The sequence below is a fragment of the Salmo salar genome, chromosome ssa29 (genome assembly GCF_905237065.1).
Source record: "Salmo salar chromosome ssa29, Ssal_v3.1, whole genome shotgun sequence".
NCBI classification, from domain to species: domain Eukaryota; kingdom Metazoa; phylum Chordata; class Actinopteri; order Salmoniformes; family Salmonidae; genus Salmo; species Salmo salar.
In genome coordinates, this window is record NC_059470.1 from 16,477,200 (window position 1) to 16,502,039 (window position 24,840).

The 24,840-nt window shown below is 41.7% G+C and overlaps 1 protein-coding gene across 1 annotated transcript in view; it reads left to right on the plus strand.

The window, feature by feature from the left end:
- The first annotated feature begins 2,253 nt into the window (after positions 1-2,253).
- The window catches only part of slco5a1 (solute carrier organic anion transporter family member 5A1), a 103,709-nt gene continuing 81,122 nt past the window's right edge, over positions 2,254-24,840 (plus strand). The window contains exons 1-2 of the mRNA XM_014181033.2: positions 2,254-2,540; positions 3,012-4,693. Of these exons, the coding sequence (XP_014036508.1) occupies positions 3,691-4,693 (1,003 nt within the window). The 5' untranslated portion in view covers positions 2,254-2,540; positions 3,012-3,690. The remainder of the gene's footprint in view (positions 2,541-3,011; positions 4,694-24,840) is intronic.

Sequence of the window (24,840 nt, forward strand, 5' to 3'; positions counted from 1 at the left end):
TGTCAGAATAATAGTAGAGAGAATGATTTCTTTCAGTTTTTATTTCTTTCATCATATTCCCAGTGGGTCAGAAGTTTACAGACACTCAATTAGTATTTGGTAGCATTGCCTTTAAATTGTTGAACTTGGGTCAAACATTCCGGGTAGCCTTCTACAAGCTTCCCACAATAAATTGGGTGAATTTTGGCCCTTTCCTCCTGACAGAGCTGGTGTAACTGAGTCAGGTTTGTAGGCCTTGCTCGCACACACTTTTTCAGTTCTGCCCACACATTTTCTATAGGATTGAGGTCAGGGCTTTGTGATGGCCACTCCAATACCATGACTTTGTTGTCCTTAGTAAGCCATTTTACCACAACTTTGGAAGTATGCTTGGGGTCATTGTCCATTTGGAAGACTCATTTGCGACCAAGCTTTAACTTCCTGACTGATGTCTTGAGATGTTGCTTCAATATTTCCACATAATTTCCCTTCCTTAATGCCATCTATTTTGTGAAGTGCACCAGTCCCTCCTGCAGCAAAGCACCACCACAACATGATGCTGCCTCCCCCGTGTTTCACGGTTGGGATGGTGTTCTTCGGCTTGCAAGCATCCCCCTTTTTCCTCTAAACATAATGATGGCAATTATGGCCAAACAGTTCTATTTTTGTTTCATAAGACCGGAGGACATTTCTCAAAAAAGTACGATCTTTGTCCCCATGTGCAGTTGCAAACCGTAGTCTGGCTTTTTATGCCGGTTTTGGAGCAGTGGCTTCTTCCTTGCTGAGCGGCCTTTCAGGTTATGTCGATATAGGACTTGTTTTACTGTGGATATAGATACTTTTGTACCTGTTTCCTCCAGCATCTTCACAAGGTCCTTTGCTGTTGTTCTGGGATTGATTCGCACCAAAGTACGTTCATCTCTAGGAGACAAAATGCGTCTCCTTCCTGAGAGGTATGACGGCTGCGTGGTCCCATGGTGTTTATACTTGCGTACTATTGTTTATACAGGTTGGCGTTTGGAAATTGCTCTCAAGGATGAACCAGACTTGTGGAGGTCTAATAAAAAAATTCTGAGGTCTTGGATGATTTCTTTTGATTTTCCCATGATATCAAGCAAAGAGGCACTGAGTTTGAAGGTAGGCCTTGAAATACATCCACAGCTACACCTCCAATTGACTCAAATAATGTCAATTAGCCTATCAGTAGCTTTTAAAAGCCATGACATCATTTTTTAGAAATTTCCAAGCTGTTTAAAGGCACAGTCAACTTAGTGTATGTAAACTTCTGACCCACTGGAATTGTGATACAGTGAATTATAAGTTAAATAATCTGTCTGTAAACAATTGTTGGAAAAATGACTTGTGTCATGCACAAAGTAGATGTCCTAACCGACTTGCCAAAACTATAGTTTGTTAATAAGAAATTTGTGGAGTGGTTGAAAAATTAGTTTTAATGACTCCAACCTAAGTGTATGTAAACTTCCGACTTCAACTGTAGGTAGAGTTATTAAAGTGACTATGTATAGATAATAACAGAGATGCTTGGATATGCAAGCCCCTTTCCGGACCACCCCCCCAGCCATCCTCACGCACTTTGTGCCCTCTCAGATGTTTGGGGTGCATGACACCCCTGTTTATAGTAGGTGTACTGTAATATGTCATAGAGAATTTTACTTGCCACAGAGCTGCCTTTAAGATCCTGTCAAATTCATGGCAACCCCTTTACAGGGTTTTTAACAGAGGACTCCTGCTCTAGGTTATTTGAAGGTGGGGGCTAATAGCTTTATTTACAGTTTATTCACATAGCTCCAATGTGTTTACCTATGTATGCTAATTAATTACAAAGCCAATAAGATATTGAATAAAACATAGGCTACTTAAATACGTTTTCCCTTATAGAGAACATTATGCTAGAAAAAGCATCCTTGATTTATATGGAGAAAACTACAGCAGCAAACAACAAACGCAAAGCTTTAAAATTAATTCACATACATTGAGTTTACAAGCTGCATGGCGTTTGAATTGAAAGTATTCCTTACTTTCAATTCAAATGCCATGCAGCTTCTGGATAAGTGGCTGCAGTAAGGTGTTCTTTCAAGAATAGAGGCGATTGTGCAAATAGCCAATTCATTCCCGCAGTCAATCCCTGGTGGGGTCAACAAGGGTCCCAGCTGTCGATCGTAACGCTGTGTTCTGAATGAGCTGCGCGGCTGACCAATCATTTTGGAACTTTGTGTCTCACAATCCACATAATCGATTACATTTATAGCGAAACATACATCATCTTTTCTGACGCTCCGTGTCTCGTTTTCACGACAATCAGAGTAGGCTCGAGCAGACAATCACCACGTGTTTCTCATGTTTGGAGAGAACGTACGGGAAATTAAGGGAGAGCATGGCGACGGAAGGACTACAAATCCCGGTCGCTTGCGTGAAAAATAATTCTCCCCTTCACATTAGCCTATTCCCCCACACCATCCGAAATCTCATTCACTGAGTGGCAGCGTCGGAGACAACAGCCTACTTCCGTCTCTCAGTCCTGCGCGAGGAATCGAGACTCGGTACGGTAAACCATGGCATCTTACGGTCGCTTTTCTCTTTACATTGTCTGGAAGTTTGGTGTCAACATAATAGTTAGGTTCAAGAACGGTTACAGTTGTATGTCGGAATAGTTACTTGAAATCATGTAGCCTATATTTTCTGAAATGGTAACGTCAACCAGTGGTGTATTTCATTGTTCTCTGAATTCATCGCTTGACAGAACGGGAGATTACTGTTTCTTGTTGACCGTTATTCATCGAATATGTAACCTATATCGTATGACTTGTTTTTAAAATGACACAATGTTGCCAGTAGGATATAGGAAAGACGAAGATGTAACAAATGTAACAACATTGTATACATGTAGAATAGCCTATTTGTCAATCAATCAAATATATTTATAAAGCCCTTCTTACATCAGCTGATGTCACAAAGTGCTGTCAGGTGAATGCTTTTGTGGTAAATTGTCTCCGCTGTCATTTTCTCTGTAGGATTCTGCTCAGCTGTTTGAGAGAGAAACGAGCTTCCCTACGAGGACATAATGCAGTGACAACTAAACAAAGAGCTATCAAATCACCACTGACCAGAAAAACAAGACTGAAAGAAAAAAAAAACTATACAAAGGACCTATTATCGTCTCCAAATCCAAACATCTCAGATAGCTTACATAGTTCCCTTAGTGTTTTGCTTGCGTGTTGCCTGTCAACAGAATTACTTCATAGAAATAACGGTCGGTCTGGCTCGCTGGAATCACACAGTTGAAAAACGTTATGTTTTTCTATCCAACCCAGATAGCGCTGTCTGTATTGGTTAGTTGTTTGTGAGATATTTTTATTTTAGCCCAAATGAGGAACATACATAGTATGTTTGTGATAAAAGCAAAGCAGCAATGCAGCTGAATCATGTCCATAGCTAGAGAGTCCCACCAGCACCAACACACGTCTCCATATCTACTGTCAGGGCAGTGTACTTTCTACTGCTGTCTGCCCAGAAGTAGTAGTAGTCACACTAGTACTGTGTGCTAATGTGGCTCTAGCTATCCACTCTGAGACACTGGCCCCCAGAAAGAGTAGTTGCTGCTCGAGCAACAGCTAATGGGGATCCAAATAAGCTAAACTGAGATACAGTGATACTCAAGCCTTAGTTATCTTCAGTAGCCCAACAAACACAATGATGTCGTCAGACAACGACGAGACGGGCTCCGACCTATCAGATTCCCTGGAGGTCCGTGAGGTCCTACAGTTCCAGAAGCAGTATCAGTACATGACCCATGATACAGGGAGCTGCTTCAAGTCCAAGAGTCTCCCCATCCTGAATGGGCCCTGTCTGTCAGGCTGTGATGAGCCTCTGCTGGGGGAACCAAGTCTGGTCCATACAACCCAAACCTCCATGGCCACAGCAGCCACCGACCACCACAGCAGCCAGCTCCATCCCCAAACCCCCACTGACCCTGACTCTAGCCAGGCAGAGTCTCCCTCCTCTCTGACAGACTTCAAGCTCCAGTCCCCCACGGCCTCCAGCCTGGTGGGGCTGAGAAGCTCCATGGCCACTGGGGCCAGGGATAAGAAACTAGGCTTCTCTTTAACCCGCTTCCTCCGTATCCCTGCCAGGAAGTATGTGCGAGCCATCCTGGCCGACTCGCGCTGCTTCCTGTTCTGCATGTGCTACCTGACGTTCATCCAGTCTCTGATGGTATCGGGCTACCTGAGTAGCGTCATCACCACCATCGAGAAGCGTTACAGCCTCCGCAGCTCCGAGTCCGGCCTTCTTGTCAGCTGCTTTGACATCGGCTCTCTCTTCGTCGTCGTCTTCATCTCCTACTTTGGGGGCAGGGGTCAGAGGCCGCGTTGGCTGGCGGTAGGAGGGGTGTTCATAGCCGTAGGGGCGGCTCTCTTCTCCTTGCCACACTTCATCTCACCACCCTACCAGATCCAGGAGCTCAACTCGTCCACGGGCCACGAGGGTCTGTGCCAGAGCGGGAACGGCAGCGGGCGGGATGCCTTGGATGTGGCGTCGTGCCCCCGAGACCAGGAGGGTAACGAACACAACCTGTACGTGGCGCTATTTATCTGTGCACAGATCCTGGTGGGTATGGGGTCGACGCCCATCTATACCCTGGGACCCACCTACCTGGACGACAACGTCAAGAAGGAGAACGCCTCCCTCTACCTCGGTAAGGCGCCTTTTATTAATCGTTATATATCTGTTATAACAATCTCATTTCTACCAAGCTGAGGTCAGAAAGGTTTTACTGGCCCCCTTTGTTGAGTAAACTGGGCTACTGACTGTTTCAGGTGTTATCAAACGTTTGTAGCTTGTGCATACAATATATATATCCCTGGAAAGTGGAATTCGTGGATCATGAGGTTCACGTCAAGTTCTTATAGTGCTGTCATATGTTCTCATAAGAGTTGGGGTCAATTCCAATTTAATTAGAAATTCTTGAATTCACTCATGAAGTGGAGAATTTATGTTTAGATTAACATTGACATTTGCGTCATTTAGCAGACACTCTTATCCAGAGTGACTGAGTGCATTAATCTTAAGAATGCTAGGTTGGGAGAACCATATCACAGTCATAATAAGTAAATTTTTCCTCAATAAAGTAGCTATCAGCAAAGTCAGAGCTAGTAAGGTGGGAAAAAGAGTAAAGTGCAAGTGTTAGTTCACAAAATACTTTTTGGGGGCGGAGGTGAGGGGGTGCAGTGGAATTATTTAAGGTCGAATTAAAACATTGAATTTAACAATCTTCAGGTTATGGGATTGGAATTGAATTGGAATTCTAAAAACATTTAATCTTTGGAATTGAATTGAATTATAATTCAATATGTGTACATTTCCCAGAATTAATGCACTTAGTATAAAACATTGACTGCATGATTTAAAAAAAATAATTTCAACTTGTATTTCTATATTTACAGTATAACTAGAACAGTGACATAACCAGCCTGAGGAATTGAAATTGAATTGAATTTACAGGGAGAGGGAATTTAATTAGAATTTAATTTGTGGAATTAACCCCAACCCTGGTTCTCATATTGTACGTTCTCCAATGCGTTCTGTTTAGCATAGAGGTCGGGTGAGGAACAGAGACGGGAACAGACATTCCTCTCAGAGCTCTGGGGACACACAATTAGCCGTCGCTAACAGAATTAGTCTCAATTAGCTTTGCTGATTGGGTTCCGTTATAAATGTGGCTAGATCGGCACATGTGGAGGTTATGGTGAGGGATGGTCTTCCATATCTCTCTACCATATCTCTAATCGACTAGTCTAGCCCCCTGTAGAACCCAGGTTCCTCCAATGTCTCCTTATGACTAGAGCCTTTCCTCTGTAGTTCACCTCAGATCTTCATGGAACTCTAACAAAGGCAGGCTGTCAGCAGTCTGTTCACAATTATGAGCAGACTAATGATGTGATAAATAATGTAAACGCAGAGTGGTGGGTTGGACTCTTAAGGGCAGGGTCTAGAGGGCAGTCTGCCCATACCCCCCAGCTGGGTAATTGGGGCAAAGGGGACAACCCTCAGTCTGGGGTAACACCCCCCACGCGCAGCTGCTTAATGTCCCAACACTGGCTTAGAGACAGGGTGTTACGTCAGTGTTTCCCCTATACTGCTAAATCGTGGATGCCACTGCATTTAAAATGCCTGAATGAAAAATGTATTAAATTTAGATTTTGTGTCACTGATCTACACACAATATCCCATAATGTTAAAGTGGAATTATGTTTTTTAGAATTGTTTACAAATTAAAAATGAAAAGCTGAAATGTCTTGAGTCAATAACTAATTAACCCCTTTGTTATGGCAAGCCTTAATAAGTTCAGGAGTAAAAATGTGCTTAACAAGTCACATAATAAGTTGTGTGGACTATAATAGTGTTTAACATGATTTTTGAATGTCTACCTCATCTCTGTACACCACACATACAGTGGTTCGTCCTTTAAAAGTTGCAGCGTACTGCAGTACAGCTTGCGTGTTGCCGCAGAATTCTATGGCACGATATTTAATTGCCAACCACTGGTACCATTAATGCTAGTTAGTGCTAGTTTGACCACCAGAGGGAATCTTTGAGAAGCATTTCATAGCCTTCAATAGTGGCTGTGCTAGAGAATTTAAAACCTTTTTCTGTTAGAACATAATATATGGGACTGATTTTAAGAAATGTTGCTTAATTAATTTGATTAATATTATAGTGTTTCTATTCCAAGAAAAACAAAAAACCCTCTGGGTTTCCGTTGGGATGGGACGGAAAATATGGCACTGTACAACGTGATGGGCGGGACTAGGATACAGTGCTTGGCTATTAGCTAAAGAATCCCCGTGTTGTGCGGGCACGTGGGAGCCCGGGGTTCAATTCCCAGACGGGGAGGAAGGAGTAGGCTGTCCTTATAAATAAGAATTTGTTCTTAACTGACTTGAATAGTTAAATAAAAGATGCACTAAGAGCATAACATTTCTATGCCCTAATTGTATAATATTCGTCTAACCAATACCCAAACGAAGATTCAGTGAAAATAAAAATCTCATTGATTTATCAAGACCAATCCCCATGCTTGTCTCAGAACAGCGCAAAATGGTGCTAAAATAGTTGTAGGCTATTGCTTCAAATCCTATTGCTTCTAACTTCAATATGCCCTTTAAATAAATAAAACCTACACCACTTTTAACAGCACATTACACAACACTAGTGAGACTCATGTTTCCTACGGTAGGCCTACAGTATATCGAAAAATATGACGTGACTCTCCGCCAATAATTACATATAGAGGATTGGAGGATTCTAAATTAAAACCGAATGCCGCCTCATGGGTCTCCCGGTGGCGCCCGGCACAGGTATCTGTAGCAACTCATTTTGCATTGCGATGCGGTGATTTAGACAACTGCACCACTGGGGAGGCCCCATCCACAAAGTATCAAAATATAGAGTGGTGTTGGTAAAGGTATATTGTCCTGCCAGTAGCCCATAGTGGCCTATTATAATACTGTACATGGTGTCCAGGTCAGGACAACCAAAACATGTCTTTATTAAAGACTGGGCTACACTTCTACAGTAAGTGCAAAATAATCAGAATAAAATAATAAAAACCTTAGTGTAACAACAGTTTTAGTAAGTAATACTGAAGTCGTGCACAATTATCAGTTTCTATTTAGGTTCATGTCGCCCATTCATTGTCAGTTAGAGACACTGTAGACCAAAAAGCATAATCAGTACTCTTAACTCCCTGTTACGCTGGTCTGGAGCAATGAAGTGGTGACGCAGGGTACCGTACTAAACCACAAATGACCTCTAAGTACTGCAGCATAATCACTAAACTTTTAGTGGAGCAACCACTGTACAATTATCTGTAAGGTCCCTCAGTCGAGCAGTGAATTTGAAACGCAGATTCAACCAGAAAGACCAGGGAGGTTTTCCAATTCCTCACAAAGAAGGGCACCTATTGGTAGAATGGTAAAAAATTTAAAAAGCAGACATTCAATATTCCTTTGAGCACGGTGGTTATTAATTACACTTTGGATGGTGTATCAATACACCCAGTCACTACAAAGATATAGGCGTCCTTCCTAACTCAGTTGCTGGAGAGGAAGGAACGTGCTCAGGGATTTCACCATGAGGCCAATGGTGACTTTAAAACAGTTACACAGTTTAATGGCTGTGATAGGAGAAAACTGAGGATGGATCAACACCATTGTAGTTACTCCACAATACTAACATAAATGACAGAGTGAAAAGGAAGCCTGTATGTAATTCAAATATTCCAAAACATGCATCCCGTTTGCAATGAGGCACTAAAGTAAAACTGCCAAAATCTGGCAAAGAAATTAGCTTTATGTCCTGAATGCAAATCATTATGTTTGGGGACAAATCCAACGCAACACATCACTGCGTACCACTCTTCATATTTTCAAGCATGGTGGTGGCTGCATAATGTTATGGATATTCTTGTCATCGGCAAGGACTAGGGAGTTTTTTTAGGATAAATGGAAACGGAATAGAGCTAAGCACAGGCTAAATTCTAAAAGAACCTGGTTCAGTCTGCTTTCCAACATACACTGGGAGACAAATTCACCTTTCAGCAGGACAATAACCTAAAACACCAGGCCAAATATACACAGGACTTGATTACCAAGATGACGTTGAATGTTCCTGAGTGGCCTAGTTCTAGTAATGACTTAAATCGGCTTGAAAATCTATGGCAAGACTTGAAAATGACTGTCTAGCATTGATCAACAACCAACTTAACAGAGCTTGAAGAATTAAAACAATTATAATGTGCAAATATTGTACAATCCAGGTGTGCAAAACTCTAACATGTATTGACTCAGGGGTGTCAATACTTACAGTTGAAGTCGAAAGCTAACAAAGACTTAGGTTGGAGTCATTACAACTCGTTTTTCAACTATTCCACAAATTTCTTGTTAACAAACTATAGTTTTGTCATTGTTTAGGACATATACTTTGTGCATGACACAAGTAATTTTTCCAACAATTGTTTACAGACAGATTATTTCACTTATAATTCACTGTATCACATTTCCAGTGGGTCAGAAGTTTACATACACTAAGTTGACTGTGCCTTTAAACAGCTTGGACATTTCCAGAAAATGATGTCATGGCTTTAGAAGCTTCTGATAGGCTAATTGACATCATTTGAGTCAATTGGCGGTGTACCTGTGGATCTTTGCTTGATATCATGGGAAAATCAAAAGAAATCATCCAAGACCTCAGAAAAAAATTGCAGACCTCCACAAGTCTGGCTCATCCTTGGAAGCAATTTCCAAATGCCTGAAGGTGCCACGTTCATCTGTACAAACAATAGTACGCAAGTATAAACACCATGGGACCATGCAGCCGTCATACCGCTCAGGAAGGAGACGCATTCTGTCTCCTAGAGATGAACGTACTTTGGTGCAAAAAGTGCAAATCAATCCCAGAACAACAGCAAAGGACCTTGTGAAGATGCTGGAGGAAACGGGTACAAAGTATCTATATCCACAGTAAAACGAGTCCTATATCGACATAACCTGAAAGGCTGCTCAGAAAGGAAGAAGCCACTGCTCCAAAACCGCCATCAAAAAGCCAGACTACGGTTTGCAACTGCACATGGGGACAAAGATCGTACTTTTTTGAGAAATGTCCTCTGGTCTGATGAAACAAAAATAGAACTGTTTGGCCATAATGACCATCGTTATGTTTGGAGGAAAAAGGGGGACGCTTGCCAGCTGAAGAACACCATCCCAACCGTGAAGCACGGGGCTGGCAGCATCATGTTGTGGGGGTGCTTTGCTGCAGGAGGGACTGGTGCACTTCACAAAATAGATGGCATCATGAGGCACGAAAATTATATGGATATATTGAAGCAACATCTCAAGACATCATTCAGGAAGTTAAAGCTTGGTCGGAAATGGGTCTTCCAAATGGACAATGACCCCAAGCATACTTCCAAAGTTGTGGCAAAATGGCTTAAGGACAACAAAGTCAAGGTATTGGAGTGGCCATCACAAAGCCCTGACCTCAATCCTATAGAAAATGTGTGGGCAGAACTGAAAAGTGTGTGTGAGCAAGGAGGCCTACAAACCTGACTCAGTTACACCAGCTCTGTCAGGAGGAATGGGCCAAAATTCACCCAACTTATTGTGGGAAGGTTGTGGAAAGCTACCTGAAATGTTTGACCCAAGTTAAACAATTTAAAGGCAATGCTACCAAATACTAATTGCGTAAATGTAAACTTCTGATCCACTGGGAATGTGATGAAAGCAATAAATCTGAAATAAATCATCCTCTCTACTATTATTCTGACATTTCATATTCTTAAAATTAAGTGGTGATTCTAATTGACCTAAGACAGGGCATTTTTACTAGGATTAAATATCAGGAATTGTGAAAAACTGAGTTTAAATGTATTTAGCTTAGGTGTATGTAAACTTCCGATTTCAACTGTATGTAAATGAAATATATACGTAATGTTCAATGAACTTGCAAAAATGTATAAAAACATGTTTTGTCATTATGGGGTATTGTGTGTGTAGATGGGTGGAATTAAAAAAAAATATTTATCTATTTTGAATTCAGGCTGTAACACAACAAAATGTGACATAAGTCGAGGGGTATGAATACCTTCTGAAGGCACTGCACGCGTTAGTAAGCGTGCATGCATGTGTCCTTGTTTGTGTGTATGTGTTTGTGAGAGAGACAGAGAGAGAGAGAGAGATGAATGGAGGGCTGAAGGTTGAGCTGACAAGGCCCCTCACATCATTACCTACCCTACAGAGCATGCTTAGCAGAGTCCACCTACACTACACACAAACTGCTCTGCTGCCCGCAGGACCAATAATTGACTGTCACCTTACGACACAAGGCTCCAGTGTGGCTGGGACTGCACTGGGAGAAAAACATGGCTCTGATATTAGCCTTCTTTAACCCTGGCTTTAACAGGATGCTCGGGGCAAACGCATCACCCCTGTAAGGCTGATTAGAGGCAGCATTCGAAGAGATTGGGAAAATGGTGCAATTTGGGCCACTATCTTGCACTACTTTTGACCAGAGCGTATAGGAATAGGGTCCATTTGGGATACAGCCAGTGACAGAGGCACCAGTCTCTAGGCTAACGTTCCTTTGACCTTGTTGGCTTTGTTCAGTCCATCGCTCAACGTTGATGATAATCTGTTTCATTTCAACAGTAGTGTTGTTGGTGATTACAAGGACTTGAGACTTGTCTGTGCATGTCAACTTACTGTGAATATATGAGCAGATAAAAAAATCCCATGGCTCTTCTAAGGTATGTGTGTGCGTGAGTGAATGTGCGTGAGTGAGGGTGTGTTGACGTCTACGTAAGGTCATTAACGATGGTGACAGAGATCCACAGGGTTTATTCTGCGTGTGTTTTTTTTTCGGTCCGCCTATTTCCAATCAGTAAAAACACTTTTTCAGTGTTACTTTATATCTGCTTTTAGTCGTTTAAGTTATGTATAAAAGATAATGGACCTAAATATTTTTAAATGAAATCATCTTTGAGAACCAATAATCATCAAAATAAAAGCTAGACAGTCAGGGGGAATCTAAAATGCCCAAAATGTCACATTCAGGAGTATTTTTGTCATGGCATGGTGCCCCCATTTATTTTGTTATAACATTTGAGTCACTCGGATAGCATAAGCCATGGCAAAATGTGTAGAACAGGAAATTAGCTTTAAAACTGCAACATTTTCTCTCCGCCACATGTAAAAATGTGTAGAATTGCAAGAAATTAGCTTTAAAACAGCTACATTTTGGCCTGTGGCCAACAGGAGGGTGACCGCAACAGTTGCCACAACCACAACCCCTCCATGCCCACCACCTCAGTCCCATTTTGACCCAGAAAAATCCCTGATAGTTATTTTTTTCAATTGGATTGCCTTTGTCTTTTAAATTGTGTGTGTGTGTGTGTATTTCTTTTTGTACATGGTGTGTGTATCCTTCTTCATCTGTTCAAGTGTGTGTGTGCGAGCGAAGGCATTCCTCAAAAGTGGCCCCCATACCTGTAAAATTCTGACCTTATCACTATGGAAACAGCAGGGGCATGGGGGTGACTTTTACCTCTTCTCTTCCTCTCTCTCCTCACACTCCCACTCTTCTGTCCCTGGCTGTGTCCCAAATGGCTCTTTATTCCCCATGGGCCCTGGTCAAAAGTAGTGCACTATAAAGGGAATAGGGAGCCATTTGGGATGGAACAAGACTCTCTTCACAGTCCCCACTCCTCTCTCCCTCTCGCCTTTTAAAACAGTAAGTGTACTCACATTGATCTACCCCATCTATCCATCTACTGTAGTTCAGATTGCACTACTCTTCTCTTTCCAGGATTTTCTGGTTAAGAGTGTTGTTGATGATGGCTTTCGACCTGTCTCTGGACTGCTCTCCCTTTTACCCACAAATCAATAGGTCGAAGGTCAAACGCACACGACACAGAAACCCCTCCATCACTGAGAATGACGTTGAGAAACAGCGATATTGCCACTTGCCATCATCTAACACCATCTACCTCTGATTGGGAGGACACGAAGGACCCATAGATTTAACTGACACATACTCAAGCACACACGTACACACTGCTGCAATCAATAAGGAAGTTTTCCACACAGAAAGGCAAGGGATGGTTCCATCCCTCCATGCGCTCCTCGCCCCCCTCAGGGATACCAGAGCAGTGAAGTAGTCCTCTAAAAATGAGCTCTAAACATTTATAAACTAATAATAATTTGAGAGTTCTCCTCTTGACCATTGATGGCCTGATAAAGCCTACCCCCGCAAATCTGTGTGAACCTTCCTCCAAATGTGATGAGTTTGCGGCATATTTGAGAGATAAGATAACAAACTTTAGGCTGGGTATCAGTCAAGCAAGACCTGATGAGGAGTTTGATGATACGTGCCCTAGCCTACCACGCAGAGGCACTATGGATTTATTTTCCCTGGTTGACACAGACATGCTCAGGAAAGTAATATCACAATTTAGGCATTCTACCTGCCTTCTCAATCCTATCCCCACCACCTTCTTCAAAACAGGTTTTAATTGCATATCTGAAGAAGTGCAAGCTATTGTTAATCACTCCCTGTCCACAGGCACTTTCCCCACTGCACTAAAAATTGCTGTGGTGAAATGCCTTCTGAAGAAAAGTAATCTAGATTCTTCAGCTTTTAGCCGTTTTTCAGCCAATCTCTAACCTTCCATTATTAAGCAAAATTCTGGAGAAATTGGTTTCTAAAAGCAAAATGATTTTCTAACTGCCAACTGTATTTAAAAAAAAAATCCAATCTGGTTTTCGGGCCCACCACAGCACAGAGACAGCCTTAGTTAAAGTGGTAAATTATCTTAGAGCCAACACAGATGCCAAACAGCTCTCTGTCCTTGTACTCTTGGATTTAAGTGCTGCATTCAACACTGTTGACCATGACGTCCTTCTGGATAGACTGGAGAGGTGGGTTGGCCTCTCCGGTCCTGTTCTAAATTGGTTTAGGACCTACTAACCGGTCAAGAGTTTTGTCACCCTTGGTGAATATAACTAATAGAAAATACATGTAACATGTGGCATTCCACAAGGTTTGATTTTTGGTCCAGTACTGTTTAGTTTATACATGTTCCCCCTTGGCAGCGTTATCAGAAAGCATAGCATTGATTTTCACTGTTCCGCGGACAATACAGAACTTTACATTTCTGTGTCACCAGAGGATTTTAGCTCCACAAATAAATGATTAGACTGTATTAGTGATTTAAATACTTGGATGGCTCACAACTTCCTCCAGCTAAACCCAGACAAGACTGAGGTACACTACATGACCAAAATTATGTGGACACCTGCTTGTCGAACATCTCATTCCAAAATCATGGGCATTAATATAGAGTTGGTCCCCCCTTTACTGCTATAACAGCCTCCACTCTTCTGGGAAGGCTTTCCACTAGATGTTGGAACATTGCCTCAGGACTTGCTTCCATTCAGCCACAAGAACATCATTGAGGTTGGGCAATTTGGCCTGGCTTCCAGTCGGCGTTCCAATTCATCCCAAAGGTGTTTGATGGGGTTCAGGTCAGGGCTCTGTGCAGGCCAGTCAAGTTCTTCCACACCGATCTCGACAAACCATTTCTGTATGGATCTCGCTTTGTACACAGGGATATTGTCATTCTGAAACAGGAAAGGGCCTTCTCCAAACTGTTGCCACAAAGTTTGAAGCACAGACTTGTCTATAATGTCATTGTATGTTGTAGCGTTAAGATTCCCCTTCATTGGAACTAAGGGACCTAGCCCTAACCATGAGAAACAGCCCCAGACCATTATTCCTCCTCTACCAAACTTTACGGTTGGCGCTATGCATTTGGGCAGGTAGCGTACTCCTGGCATCCGCCAAAACCCAGATTTGTCCGTCGGACTGACAGATGGTGAAGCGTGATTCATCACTCCAGAGAATGCGTTTCCACTGTTCCAGAGTCAGCAGGTAGCCTAGTGGTTAGAGCATTGGGCCAGTAACTGAAAGGTTGCTGGATCAAATCCCCGAGCAGACAAGGTAAAAATCTGTCATTCTGCCCCAGAGCAAGGCAGTTAACCCACTCTTCCCTGGGTGCTGAAGATGTGGATGTTGATTAAGGTAGCCCCCTGCACCTCTATGATTCAGAGGGGTTGGGTTAAATGTGGAAGACACATTTCAGTTGAATGCATTCAGTTGTACAACTGACTAGGTATCCCCCTTTCCCCCAATGGTGGCAAGCTTTACACCACTGAAGTCAACGCTTGGCATTGCGCATAGTGATCTTAGGCTTGTGGAAACCCATTTTCATGAAGCTCGAGACGAACAGTTCTTGTGCTTGGAACTCGGTAGTGAGTGTTGCAACCGAGGACAGACGTTTTTTATGCGCTACTCGCTTCAGCACTGGGTGGTCCAGTTCTGTGAGCTTGTGTTGCCTACCACTTTGCAGGCTGAGCCATTGTTGCTCCTAGACGTTTTCCACTTCACAATAATGACACTTACAGTTAGTGATGCACCAATATTACATTTTTGGCTGATACCGATATCCAATAGTTTCCTTGCCCCAAAAAAACGATACCGATAATCAATATTACATTTTTTTGTGGCCTTTCAAGCATTCTAGTACAGTTAAATAGTTACACACACACACACACACACACAGACGCAGCGGTCTAATGCACTGCATCTCAGTGCAAGAGGCATCACTACAGTCCCTGGTTCAAATCCAGGCTGTATCACATCCGGCTGTGATTGGGAGTCCCTTAGGAGCGGCTCACAATTGGCCCAGCGTAAACCCGGACAACTTTCACTTACTTGCTGTGCTGTTTCGTTGTTCATTTGTTCAGTCGTTTCATTCTCAACCAGGATTTCATCATGCATGTCAAGCAGTGAAGTTTCAGCTCTGTCTGTCTGTGGCCTCTCTTCCTCGGTGCGCACTGTCACTGTGTCCGTTTCCATCTTATCCAACTGTGTATGGAACATTTCATGTAAACCCTGTTTCTTGTCTGCATCAAAGTAGCTGTCCTTGTACCTAGCATTGATCATGGTGGTGACACAGTAAAGAGAGAATGCTCCAGAATCGCTTGTTCAGTCTGTGTGGGCAGTTTTGTTGAGCAGGCGTTTCAGTGCCATGACAGAGGGTATCACGTCTGCTGCAGGCGCAGTTGATGAGCTTATTTCTCCAGTCAGTTGTTCGAATGGAGCTAGCTAGTGTGTTCATGTTTCCAAGTTTCAAACATGTTCTCAAATGCCATTGAAATGGCAGCAGCGTTATGACAACCAGCACAATCATGAGCATGCAATACAACTTTCCTAAGTACGAAATCCTCGACGACCCACTGTGCTGTCAGACTCAGCATGCTCATGGGGCTGACATCGCTGGTCCAAATGTCAGTCGTGAAGCTAATAGCAGTGACGCTATTACTGCGTAACTCCGGCCGGGCAACATCTGAAAAATAGCGCACCTGGTAGTGTGTAGCGCTGTTTGACCAGTCGGCGAAAGCCAACATCACCCACGACAGAGAACGGTTGATTGTCAAAGGCAATGAATTCCATTATCTTGGCTTTAATGGATTTCACCTTTGAGTTGTCTCGCTGAAATTTTCTTACTCTTTCAAATGACTGCTTGATCCACGTGGCAGACATTGTGGGCTAAGTTAGGAATGCTGTGTTGCAAGTGGCGTCATTACATCATGCACTTATGTTATATAGGTATGCACGTCAGCTTTGACATCGGTTTTGCACATCGGTGTTAACCTGTTGGGTCTAGGGGGCAGCATTTGCACGTCTGGATAAAAAAAATGTACCCGATTTAATCTGGTTACTAATCCTACCCAGTAACTAGAATATGCATATACTTATTATATATGGATAGAAAACACTCTAAAGTTTCCAAAACTGTTTGAATGGTGTCTGTGAGTATAACAGAACTCATTTGGCAGGCAAAACCCTGAGACATTTTCTGACAGGAAGTGGATACCTGATGTGTTGTATTGAGTTTAAACCTATCCCATTGAAAAACACAGGGGTTTAGGAATATTTTGGCACTTCCTATTGCTTCCACTAGATGTCACCAGCCTTTACAAAGTGTTTTGAGTCTTCTGGAGGGAGATCTGACCGAACAAGAGCCATGGAACGGTGATGTCCCATTAGACACCTGGCGCGCTACTTCATGTTGGGTACCCTCGTTCCAATACGTTATAAAAGGCTATGCATTCGTCCACCTTGAATATTATTCATGTTCTGGTTAAAAAGGCCCTAATGATTTATGCTATACAACGTTTGACATGTTTGAACGAACGGAAATATATTTTTCCCCTCGTTCATGACGAGAAGTCCGGCTGGCTTACATCATGTGCTAACGAGACGGAGATTTTTGGACATAAATGATGAGCTTTTTTGAACAAAACTACATTCGTTATGGACCTGTGATACCTGGAAGTGACATCTGATGAAGAGAATCAAAGGTAATGGATTATTTACATAGTATTTTCGATTTTAGATCTCCCCAACATGACGTCTAGTCTGTATCGCAACGCGTATTTTTCTGGGCACAGTGCTCAGATTATTGCAAAGTGTGATTTCCCAGTAAGGTTATTTTTAAATCTGGCAAGTTGATTGCGTTCAAAAGATGTAAATCTATAATTCTTTAAATGACAATATAATATTTTACCAATGTTTTCTAATTTTAATTATTTAATTTGTGACGCTGACTTGACTGCCGGTTATTGGAGGGAAACGATTTCCTCAACATCAATGCCATAGTAAAACGCTGTTTTTGTATATAAATATGAACTTGATAGAACTAAAAATGCATGCATTGTCTAACATAATGTCCTAGGAGTGTCATCTGATGGAGATTGTAAAAGGTTAGTGTATCATTTTAGCTGGTTTTATGGTTTTGGTGACCCTGTCTTTGACTTGACAAAACATTACACACAACTCTTGTAAATGTACTGTCCTAACATACTCTAAATTTATGCTTTCGCCGTAAAACCTTTTTGAAATCGTAAAACGTGGTTAGATTAAGGAGATGTTTATCTTTCAAATGGTGTAACATAGTTGTATTTTTGAAAAATTTGAATTTTGACATTTATTTGGATTCAAATTTGCCGCTCTTGAAATGCACCTGCTGTTGATGGAGTGCACCACGGGTGGCACGCTAGCGTCCCACCTAGCCCCAAGAGGTTAAACTAGACTTCGGGCCGATGCTGATGTTGGCATTTTTAGCTAATATCGTCCGATTCCGATATGTTCACCGATATATCATGCATCCCTACTTACAGTTGACCAAGGCAGCTTTAACAGGGCAGAAATTTGACAAACTGCCACGTTGAAAGTCACTGAGCTCTACAGTAAGGCCATTCTACTGCCAATGTTTGTCTATGGAGATTGCATGGCTGTGTGCTCGATTTTATACACTTGTCAGCAATGGTTGTTGCTGAAATAGCAGAATCCTCTAATTTTAAAGGGGTGTGCACATACTTCTGTATATATTGTGCTTATTGTTCGTGCCAAAGCACAGAGACAGAATCTGGCCGCACATGTTAATTCACGGGCAATAAAGATAAAACACCAGGTAAAAAACCTAGGTGTTATTTTAGATTCTGAACTCAATTTCGAATCACACATTAGGAATGTGACCAAAATAGCTTTTAATCACCTGAGGAACATTGCCAAGGTGCGGCCGTTTTTCTCTTAGTCTGATACAGAGGGACTCATCCATGCTTTTATTACAAGCAGGGCTGGAACTGTGGACATTTTAAAAAGAGATCTTAAAATACATATTTTTAGCTTTGCTTTACTTTTGGGTGCTTTTTAGTCATTCAGTTTTTATTGTTATTCTTTTGTTTTTAATCCTCTTATGTTTTTTGTGTAGTAAACATTTCACAAAAACACATTGTTATTGTTTGTTTTTTCCTGTAAAGCACATTGTGTTGCATTCCATGTCTGAAATGTGCTGTATAAATAAAGCCTGCATTGACTGCAGTCAGCTGAAAGGACTGGTTTGATTGGATTTCTCTATGTGTCTGTCTGTCTTTTTCTTAGCAAGTTGGATAACAGTGCATACTAACTCCTGTAAGATCTCACTATCTTTATCTTTGAGCATAAACTGTTCTGCTACTGTAGCAAGCAGAGCTCCTGTGTGTGTGTCCAGTGTGTGTCCCCGTCACACACACACACACACACACACACAGTGCTCTCGTCTCTGCTCTCCTTTGATAAATTTAGAAAGAGAAGACCTGCTCAGTCTTAGTCCCCCCCATGCTCTCTCTCCCTGTGTGAGTGAGTGCGTGTGTGATTGGAGTGTGCTTTGTGTGTGGTGTGTGTGTGTACATTTACAACCCCACATGTACCTTATGTTGTTGTGTTCTGAGAGTAAGGACAGAAGGTTTAGCACATCTGTCTTCTTCTGCTGTTCAGTCACTCAGGGGATATCTGTATCTTGCTCTTTCTGCTCGCTTAGTCAATTTACATATATATCCTGTCCTGATTAGATCCACACACTGGATCCCTGCTCTGTCCCTCTGGTCTGGTAGATCATGTTTCGGGTGCAAACAGGGCACACGTTTGCCCTTCTCACAGACATATCCCTGTCCTCTCTCTCTCTCTTATTTATATATATCTCTATCTCTCTATAGAAATAAAATGAACAGTAGACATTACAAATGTCATTATGTACAGTGGCTTGAGGAAGTATTCACCTCCCTTGGCATTTTTCTTATTTTGTTGCCTTACAACCTGGAATTAAAATTTGTATCATTTGATTTACACAACATGCCTACCACTTTGAAGATGCAAATGATTTTGTGAATCAAACAAGAAAGAAGACAAAAAACGGAAAACTTGAGCATGCGTAACTATTCACCCCCCAAAAGTCAATACTTTGTAGAACCACCTTTTGCAGCAATTACAGCTGCCAGTCTCTTGGGGTATGTCTCTATAAGCTTGGCACATCTAGCTACTGGGATTTTTGCCCATTTTTCAAGGTAAAATTGCTCCAGCTCCTTCAAGTTGGATGGGTTCCGCTGGTGTACAGCAATCTTTAAGTCATACCATAGATTCTCAATTGGATTGAGGTCTGGGATTTGACTAGGCCATTCTAAGACATTTAAATGTTTCCCCTTAAACCACCCGAGTGTCGCTTTAGCAGTATTCTTAGGGTCATTGTCCTGCTGGAAGGTGAACCTCTGTCCCAGTCTCAAATCTCTGGAAGACCGAAACAGGTTTCCCTCAAGAATTTCCCTGTATTTAGTAGAGGTCGACCGATTTAATCGGAATGGCCGATTTAATTAGGGCCGATTTCAAGTTTTCATAATAATCGGTATTTTTGAACGGTATTTTTCGAGCCCAGGTAGGAGCAAGGAGAGGGACAGAAGCTATACTGTTACACTGGCAATACTAAAGTGCCTATAAGAACATCCAATAGTCAAAAGGTATATGAAATACAAATCATATAGAGAGAAATAGTCCTATAATTCCTATAATAACTACAACCTAAAACTTCTTACCTGGGAATATTGAAGACTCATGTTAAAAGGAACCACCAGCTTTCATATGTTCTCATGTTCTGAGCAAGGAACTTAAACGTTAGCTTTCTTACATGGCACATATTGCACTTTTACTTTCTTCTCCAACACTTTGTTTTTGCATTATTTAAACCAAATTGAACATGTTTCATTAGGCTAAATATATTTTATTGATGTATTATATTAAGTTAAAATAAGTGTTCATTCAGTATTGTTGTAATTGTCATTATTACAAATAAAATAAAGAAAATTGGCCGACGAATCGGTATCGGCTTTTTTTTTTGGTCCTCCAATAATCGGTATCGGCGTTGAAAAATCATAATCAGTCGACCTCTAGTATTTAGTGCCATCCATCATTCCTTCAATTCTGACCAGTTTCCAGTCCCTGCCGATGGAAAAACATCCCCACAGCATGATGCTGCCACCACAATGCTTCATTGTGGGATGGTGGTCTTGGGGTGATGAGGTGTTGGGTTTGCGCCAGACATTTTCCTTGATGGCCAAAAAGCTACATTTTAGTCTCATCTGACCAGAGTACCTTCTTCCATTTGTTTGGAGTCTCCCACATAAAGTGGTTTGTTGTGGTGCCATTATTCTTTTCATGTTTTAATAATGGATTTAATGGTGCTCCGTGCGAGGTTCAATGTTTCTGATATTTTTTTTATAAACGAACCCTGATCTGTACTACTCCACAACTTTGTCCCTGATCTGTTTGGAGACCTTGGTATTCATGGTGCTGCTTGCTTGGTGGTGCCCCTTGCTTAGTGGTGTTGCAGACTCTGCGGCCTTTCAGAACAGGTGTATATATACTCAGATCATGTGACACTTAGATTGCACACAGGTGGACTTTATTTAACTAATTATGTGACTTCTGAAGGTAATTGGTTGCACCAGATCTTATTTAGGGGCTTCATAGCAAAGAGGGTGAATACATATACACACACCACTTTTCTGTTTTTTAAATTTGGACTATTTTGTGTATGTCCATTACATGAAATCCAAATAAAAATGTATTTAAATTATAGGTTGTAATGCAACAAAATAGGAAAAAACCCAAGGGGGATGAATACTTTTGCAAGGCACTGTATATATACAGTGTTGTAACAATGTACAAATGGTTAAAGTACAAAAGGGAAAATAAATAAGCATAAAAATTGGTTGTATTTACAATGGTGTTCTTCACTGGTTGACTTTTTCTTGTGGCAACAGGTCACAAATCTTGCTGCTGTGATGGCACACTGTGGTATTTCAATTTGTTAGCCAGTCAATCAGTCATGATTGGTCTGGTGGGGTGGTTGACAGTGTGTTTGGGTTGGGAGGGAAAGGGGTGGGGTCTGAGCTGGCTGTTGCTGGATGAAGGTGGCACAAGGTCATGGTCCTGTGTGGCTCAGTTGGTAGAGCATGGTGTTTGCAACGCCAGGGTTGTGGGTTCGATTCCCACGGGGGACCAGTACAAAAAAAAATGTATGAAATGTATGCATTCACTACTGTAAGTCGCTCTGGATAAGAGCGTCTGATAAATGACTAAAATGTAAATTTCACCCAGTAGATGTGGGAGTTTATCAAAATCGGGTTTGTTTTCGAATTCTTTGTGGATCTGTGTAATCTGAGGGAAATATGTGTCTCTAATATGGGCAGGAGGTTAGCAAGTACAGCTCAGTTTTCACCTCATTTTGTGGGCAGTGTGCACATAGCATGTCTTCTCTTGAGAGCCAGGTCTGCCTACGGCGGACTTTCTCAATAGTAAGGCTATGCTCACTGAGTCTGTACATAGTCAAAGCTTTCCTTAAGTTTGGGTCAGTCAGAGTGGTCAAGTGTTCTGTCACTGTGTACTCTCTGTTTAGGGCCAAATAGAATTCTAGTTCTCTGTTTTTTGTTAATTCTTTCCAATGTGTCAAGTAATTATCTTTTTGTTTTCTCATGATTTGGTTGGGTCTAGTTGTGTTGCTGTCCTGGGGCTCTTTGGGGTATGTTTGTGTTTGTGAACAGAGCCACAGGACCAGCTTGCTTAGGGGACTCTTCTCCAGGATCATCTCTCAGTAGGTGATGGCTTTGTTATGGAAGGTTTGGAAATCGCTTCCTTTTAGGTGGTTGTAGAATTTTCTTTCTCTCACTCACTCACTCACTCACTCACTCACTCACTCACTCACTCACTCACTCACTCACTCACTCACTCACTCACTCACTCACACACCACTTAGTCCTGTTTCAGAGGGTTACTCAGCAGAAGAGTATTTTTATAACCTTGCTGCCACAAGGTTACTACAGTCCATGACTCTAACTTCTCCACTGAGTGGGCTTTACTACTGACTGTCACTACTATACTGAGTGGGCTTTACTACTGACTGTCACTACTATACTGAGTAGGCTTTACAACTGACTGTCACTACTATACTGAGTAGGTTTTACAACTGACTGTCACTACTGTACTGAGTAGGTTTTACTACTGACTGTCACTAGTATACTGAGTAGGTTTTACTACTGACTGTCACTACTATACTGAGTAGGTTTTACTACTGACTGTCACTACTATACTGAGTAGGTTTTACTACTGACTGTCACTACTATACTGAGTAGGTTTTACTACTGACTGTCACTACTATACTGAGTAGGTTTTACTACTGACTGTCACTACTATACTGAGTAAGCTTGGTTTACTACTGACTGTCACTACTATACTGAGTAAGCTTGGTTTACTACTGACTGTCACTACTATACTGAGTAAGCTTGGTTTACTACTGACTGTCACTACTATACTGAGTAAGCTTGGTTTACTACTGACTGTCACTACTATACTGAGTAAGCTTGGTTTACTACTGACTGTCACTACTATACCGAGTAAGCTTGGTTTACTACTGACTGTCACTACTATACCGAGTAAGCTTGGTTTACTACTGACTGTCACTACTATACCGAGTAAGCTTAGTTTACTACTGACTGTCACCACTATACCGAGTAAGCTTAGTTTACTACTGACTGTCACCACTATACCGAGTAAGCTTAGTTTACTACTGACTGTCACCACTATACCGAGTAAGCTTAGTTTACTACTGACTGTCACCACTATACCGAGTAAGCTTAGTTTACTACTGACTGTCACCACTATACCGAGTAAGCTTAGTTTACTACTGACTGTCACCACTATACCGAGTAAGCTTAGTTTACTACTGACTGTCACCACTATACCGAGTAAGCTTAGTTTACTACTGACTGTCACCACTATACGTACTTCTCCCCTGCTATTTACTACACACTAAAAAAATCTGGATTCTTCAAGGGTTCTTTGGGAAGGGTGATGCATTTCAAAAAAGGGTTATTTCCTTTTAGTGATAATTCAGATATAGGGGTGGCGGTTCATTAGAATATTTTGGGGCGTGGTTTGCGCACAGCTCTTTTTGTGCAACCGTGAGTGAGAGTGTCATTCCAATTTATCTGTTGTGTTGTGCGATTATATTTTAAATATGACTATGACCACTGATGGTGTCTTGTGAAAGACTCTTGAATGACCTTGTGCCACCTTCATCCAGCAATAGCCAGCTCAGACCCCACCCCTTTCCCTCCCAACCCAAAGACACAAACACACTGTCAACCACCAGACCAATCATGACTGATTGACTGGCTTACAAATTGATGTAATGAATTTTGGAATAACCAAATAAATTGAATCAGTAGTTCTCCGTTCTCTCCTCAGTGACCCCCAATCTTTCCAGAACTAGCACACCTGATTCGACTTGTTTATAAACACAATAATAAAACGTATGGAATTTTAACAATATAGTATGGCTATAAAACCAGAATAAAAAAACCCTGTATGGTTCTACAAAGAACCTTAAAAAGTGTGTGTGTGTATATATAGCACAAAGAAAAGGGTTCTGCTATGGTTACATCCATTTTTGGGGCTATTTAGAAGCCTTTTTTTTTGTTCTTTGTAGAACCTTAGGAAAGGGTTCTTTATTGCACCATACAAGTTCCATTTAGAACCTTATGGAATGTTTCTTTATAGAAGCTTAAAAAAAAGGTTCCATATAGTACCAAAATGGTTCCACTATGGTTACAATAACTATTTGTTTTTTAGTGTACTACTCTTTTCCAACCAATTAGTAAATGTACTGCTCCCATTCTAACCAATAAGCAAACGTATGACTTTCCGAAAGGATCTGTATTAAGCCAGTGTAATAGCTTCTCATTGCCAACTGATAGGTGTAAACAGCATGGCAATAGTTCCACATAGGCTATCTGAGTGCCTAGGGGGTAGTGGCTTGGGTTAGTGGCCTAGATTGTAGTGGCTAGGGGTCAAGTACGAAGTAAGCATTCCAGAGCCCAGCCAATGTTTTGACAACAATACCATGGGCCAGGAGGAAATGTCCGGACAGATTTGTGTGGGGAAGTTAATTGGGCACGTAGACAAGCCTTTGTTTTGAGCCGTGTAGACAACTATGCAGACAAGCCTTGGTTTTGAGCCGTGTAGACAACTATGCAGACAAGCCTTGGTTTTGAGCCGTGTAGACAACTATGCAGACGAGCCTTTGTCTGATCCGTGTTAAAGAATGCAAGTGATGTTGTTTCTTGTTTTTGTTTGCTCTTTACCTGCATCTGTGATGTCACTCCTGGAATACGCTTTCATCTTTGGCTCACAACAAAAAGTAATGATCACCATGTTGAAATGGGCTCTCCATTTCAAGTAGTTCATTTCCAGAGAAAGAGGTGGCCCATAGGGCTGTGGTCAAAACTAGTGTTCTATAAACGGAATAGTGACGCAGTCAAAATATGATCCACAACCCTTCTTTTCCAGACAGTAATC